Source organism: Antedon bifida, chromosome 3, assembly GCF_963402885.1.
Source record: "Antedon bifida chromosome 3, ecAntBifi1.1, whole genome shotgun sequence".
Taxonomy (NCBI): Eukaryota; Metazoa; Echinodermata; class Crinoidea; order Comatulida; family Antedonidae; genus Antedon; species Antedon bifida.
In genome coordinates, this window is record NC_136228.1 from 11,341,784 (window position 1) to 11,347,653 (window position 5,870).

Genomic DNA, 5,870 nt, shown 5'->3' on the forward strand with positions numbered 1-5,870 from the left:
CGACGTGATTCCTGAGCTGCAAAACATAGTACAATATCGTATTGATCATAGTCATATAGGCCTAATGTTTATTTGCTTGTTTTTGTATTCCCACACATCATATATTGTAATTCATAATTTTAAAAAGTTGTGGCATAGTGGACAAGTTTAAAGAATTTTAATTCTTACATTTTATTGATATTGTTTATTGTTGGTGTGTGACCAGCAATTGAAGGAATGGGCAGTGTTGATATCTGTCGTAGCACGTTAAAAAATATAATCAATCACTTTGTATCTGATTTTAAAAAGGAAATTAAGATAATTACAGCCAGCTACTAAAACAAAATTATCAAGCAAAATTATGTATGTGCCATTATGATATCAAATAGAACACCAGAAATGTATGGTAAAAAAAACTGAATCATCAGTCTGAAAGAGAAAAAAAACACTATGAAAAATGTCGCTTTTGTGAATAACGATACCTTTTCTAACAATTTAAATGTACTTGATTTTGATGTACTAATTTATCAGAATTATTAGACACTTTCTGAAATTATGGTGGTATTGTGTAGACTTAAAGGTCATCTTCAAACAGACAACAATACATATGCCTTATAAACATTTTCTTCTTAAAGGGAAATGGTTTAATCCTATTTATTTCTAAATAATGTGGAAATAAAATACTTTCTCACCGTGTCTTATTGAATTATGATTCGAGTGTTGTTTGTTAATGACTCACTGATTTTTCTTTCTTTTTCTTTCTTCCAGATCATAAAGAGTCTATTGGCCCGTGTTGCATATTTACCATACTACAGTAAGCCGTTAGTGCTTTCAGATCCATTCACATGTTCGTACCACAAGCTTTTGTATTCCTGTCGTTGACATGAGACCAAGGCATCTTTCAGTGTTTAATTATAGGCCTCCAGATGCTTCGCCAACGCCTCCGTCACCTGGGCGAGACCAAGGGCCGCTCCCTGGGAGCTCCTGTTACGCCCTGCGTGCGGCAGTAGCCAATTTGTCGTTCTGGAACGATTTTCAAGCGGAGAAAATCGGAAGCGGATTTTTTGCAGATGTTTATAAGGTAAGAATTGCAAGAATTAATGGAATTACCTATTAGTAAAGAAAATCGTTATTGCTTTAGTTAATTATGCTTCTAGAATATCGTCGGTCATATATGCAGGTCATTGTACAACGTAGTTGAATAATTAACAGTGTGCCTAATTTAAGTTAGTGGCTGTTATTCATATCATAATACCATACGGTATTATTATTATGGAAAAAAGGTCTATCTAAAAAAATTCAAGCGAATTATTGATGCTTTCACGGTGTGCATTAGCATTTCAATTCAATGTAGATTTTCACTTGAATGTATCGTCAATTCTTAAATTAAATCATAATGAACTTTGGAGCATGTCAACCGTTGTAATTTCAAATCATGTTTTGAATAGACTCTCGAATATGAATGAACTTATTCACATGTAAATGTACTGTAGCGGCAAACTAGCGTGTTGATTCATTTATATCATAATAATGTTTATATTACGGTACGGTATGAAAGAAACTGCTCATTCCGAAATAGTCTATACCGTTCGATACTATTACCTTCATGTAATATTTGTCCAATACAATGGAAATTCCGTAATTCGGCATCGTGTTTCACGTGATTGTGTCTGTACATCGGAAAGTTAGCTTAGGGGTTATTAGGTTTATCACTCTTCCCTGGGTTTATACCGAGAATCTGCTAGGCCTACACGTTTATTAAGTCATTGTAGGCCTAGACCTACAACTATAGAACAAGGGATATTCATATTTCCTTATTATACTTCAAAACAAGATCAGCGACAAAGATCTTGTTTTCTTTTGGTTCGTTGTATTCATTCGTTTATTACGGTGAGTTAAATTCCAATTATGAAATCTCTATTCATAATCATAAAGACGATTATTAGCATCAATATGCTTGGGATTGATGTGGCGTTTGTTTAGCGTTATTTATATTGTTATTAACACTTGTTTTGAGGATGTCTTAATTTGATTATTTATGGCTTGTTGATATCGATTCCTGTTCTTGTTATCATGGACTGCTCGTCCATTTGTTGCGGCGCCATAGATTTATTTTCTCGACAAAAACCACCGCCCCTGTATAGATTGAAGACGAACAAATTGGCTTCAAATTCAGAATCCCCTCCTTATCGGAGATTACGTGGGAAACGATTATGTAATATGTATGTTTATTTTATATTTTAAACTATGGTTTACATTTCGGACGCAGAGCGTCCATTGGCGTTTTCAGTCGATAACTATTAAACGTACATTAGGCCCTACTTCTTCGTCTGAAATAACCGTTTAATCAAACATAGTTTCCCACAACGACGCAACGCAAGGACGTAAGCGCAATGCAAGTAATTTGACCTATCACAAGCAATGAATTATTCGAACTGTCGCTTATGAGAGAGACGCACCCCCTGACGCATATACCCATGTGGTCCTTCGTCAGTATCCATCCAGATCCATATGGTCAACTCGCTTGCACTGCGCTGGCGTTACAAGAATATGACATTCTGTTGATTATAAGTTGATGTTGCTGTTAACCAGACACATCTTCAATATAATATCATGATAATCGTATTTGTAACTTTTTAAATTGTGTTTTTATAGATAACAAGACGGCATAGTGACTGTGCAACACCACCCGTTATGGCAGTGAAAATTATCAAATCAAAAGACAGGGTGGATCAGCAAAATATGCTGCGGGAATTAGAGTTGATGAATCGACTAAGCCACCCTAAGATAGTCAGGTTAGATACATTTCCATTAACTGAAAGGGCAATTAATTAACAGCTTAAATCACTGAATACATGCAGTTTTTGATTAATTTTCTGGCCAAGTAAAGGGATGTATAATAGCACACAAAATAAAAAGAGCAATTGCTGTATTTAAGATTAGCATATTATTATAGCGTGTATAGTGGAAATATTATTTACAGTACCGTACGAAGACTTAGTTAATGATAATCGAATAAAACTATTTTAATCTAGTTGAATAAAATGTAGTCTATCAGTGAATTTATAAATCAGTTTGATGCTCCACTTCACGATTTCTAATCTTACGCTGAATCTGTAATTCAATAACATTCAATCGAATAAAAAAAAACAAAGATTAGTAGGTCTACATGTAAAATATCAATATTTATTTACTGGTATCCAATTAAATAACGTTCGTTACATTTTGTTTTTTCAAATCAGATATCTCGGCGCATGCGTGAAAGAAGCAAGGATACATCCACTACTAGAGGTATGTAAATATAAAAAATACAATATTAATATTTTGTTTTAATGTAAATACGGGGGTATGTGTTATGCACTTATTTAATTTTATATTTAGGATTGCGGTTTACGGTATTTTAAAGAAAATTACATGACACTTAAAAGGAGAATTGAGTATAAAAGTATAGTAAATTGTCTTGAAATCACAGAGCCTGAGGAATTGAATTTCTCTTTTCATTGTGGTTATTGTTCCATACACAATGCACTTCCATTAAATAAAAAGAACAATTGGCTGTTTCGCTGATGTTCTGTCAAGTTAATTGAAAGCCTTGTTGAATAAAATAGAATCAATCCAAAATGGAACACCACAGTATAAGCTGATTTTTGAGGGGTGAAACATTTTTAAAAAAAAGTGTCTTCTTGATATGGATTGGCCGTGGTGTTATAGAACCATTCATGTTTCTCCATCGTAAAATGTGTCCACTGAAAAATGAGTGGCGTAGAGGTGTTGCTGGTGTGTATTGTCTGTAATATGAAGCATTTGACATTGTTTTTCAGTACATATCTGGTGGTACATTAGAAGAAGTATTAGCTAACTGCAGTATAGACATCTCGTGGAAGCAGCGGATCCAGTTTGCTCTGGACATCGCAGAAGGAATGACGTATCTGCACTCAGAAGGCGTTCTACATAGAGATCTCAACTCGCGGGTAAGTTCAGAAAGAGTTACATTATACTTTCATACTGTTAATCGTTACTAATGCTTCAGACTCCACACCATACCAGTTCTTAACTTCGTTATGGAAAGAGTACAGCCGATTCTGTGTCATGTCTACAAGAAACTGAGGGGCTGTTGTATGTACGTCGAGCGACGACCGTCCGTCCATAATAAACCCATGCAACTGAAAAATGTGCTGACTAGATGATTCAGTAAAGCATAATAATGATAGACTGATGTGTTTATACAAAACCTTCCTCTTTCTGAGGCCTAGATGGAAATAAGGATGGCAGATCAATAAAATCAATTAGTTTCGCACTAATACCTCCCTGTCGGAATCAAATGCTCATAAGCTTTGGATAATTATAACATCGTATCACAACAAGACACAAGCACTCGTCGTGCTTATGCACCACTTATACGCCGATCGTTTGTAAATTATCCCGCGGCACTATAAATTAATTAGATCAATCTCATTTAATGCATCTAATTTAGGTCTAATCACAGTATCATTAACATGTTTTGGAAAATTATTTCGGCGTGCCATACTTTATTAATATAAAATGTGAAGGTCATTTGATGGTTTACAATCATCATATGAAATGATGGTAATGCGAAAAGAAATTTGGCGGTTATGGGTTATAGCGGGGACATTTCAATTTGAGACAACCTAGGTCCTATAAGGGACTAGTTACGTCATTAATGGGATGTGCGCATGCGATGACGTTGGGAGATTTCGATTTCTAATTGATACATTCTTGTACGTTTCCTTTTTCAGAATTGCTTAATCAAAATGTTTGACGACGGAAACATGGAAGCAGTCGTTTCGGATTTTGGTTTAGCTCGAGTTGGTCTTGGAGGTGATGCAGACGTCCCCCGACGAATGTCCGTGGTAGGGTCACCCTACTGGATGGCGCCAGAGATGCTTAGGGGCGAAGAATATACAAAGAAAGTTGACGTGTTCTCATACGGGATATTACTTTGTGAAATAATAGCAAGGATAACGGCAGACCCGGATGAATTACCAAGAACTCCGGTGCGTTATGAAAATGAACATGTATATAATAACAACATAACAATTGGCAACATAATGAACTATCAGCCATGACTAACACCTTCTTACAAAAAGTATCCTTCATCAACACAAGTTACCCTGAATAGGGGTTGAACCTTTAGTGCTAAAACATATTATTTCCACTCTATTTCACGGAACAGTTTCGTAATTATAACCATCTACAATATTTTTACCAACACAAATGTAAAGTAATCTAAATTGAAAGTGTTGGATTTTTCTTTTAAAGATCCATAATACATTATTAGCCGCCCTGAAGCAAAATAGATTTGCCAGTGCGGAATTAATTACACACAGTGTGATTTTGATTACAAATATCATGGGTACTCTATATTTATATAGACAAACAAAAAACCCAATAGAAAGGTATAAATACATGGCTCGGGCATAACCTATAACCAGATACAAATTATTATTGTATGAAGCACATGGCTTTGGGCGCTGGCACAGCTAAATCGAGGTGAACTCTGAGAGCAGTACGCGATAACTAATAACACTAATCCTATTAAAATAATCCATATATCTATAATATGCCATAGTTATTAAATAATTAAATAACATTCATACATTTCTATTTTAGCGATTTGGTCTGGACATGAGTTTATTTCGACCGATGTGTTTTGGTTGCCCGGAACCATTTCTGACACTTGCTGAAGAATGTTGTACAGTAAGTAGACTAAACTGTATAATTAATTACTGTAGAATCCCTCCTTTGATAACCTATTCAGGGGACACATCTATTCATGAGACACTTTCCCGTAAAGCGTAAAGGAACTTCGTTGGGTTCCCTTTTCACCTATAGCAGAGTTTTAATGTGTTATTATTGTACTTTCTTTGTAG

General features: G+C 35.1%; 1 protein-coding gene across 3 annotated transcripts in view; it reads left to right on the forward strand.

The window, feature by feature from the left end:
* The window catches only part of LOC144837822 (dual specificity testis-specific protein kinase 1-like), a 42,124-nt gene that overhangs the window by 33,929 nt on the left and 2,325 nt on the right, over window positions 1-5,870 (forward strand). For all 3 annotated transcript variants that reach the window (XM_078693095.1, XM_078693094.1, XM_078693093.1), the window contains exons 3-8: window positions 748-1,060; window positions 2,635-2,774; window positions 3,222-3,270; window positions 3,801-3,950; window positions 4,737-4,994; window positions 5,611-5,697. In XM_078693095.1, the coding sequence (XP_078549221.1) occupies window positions 863-1,060; window positions 2,635-2,774; window positions 3,222-3,270; window positions 3,801-3,950; window positions 4,737-4,994; window positions 5,611-5,697 (882 nt within the window). In that variant the 5' untranslated portion in view covers window positions 748-862. The remainder of the gene's footprint in view (window positions 1-747; window positions 1,061-2,634; window positions 2,775-3,221; window positions 3,271-3,800; window positions 3,951-4,736; window positions 4,995-5,610; window positions 5,698-5,870) is intronic.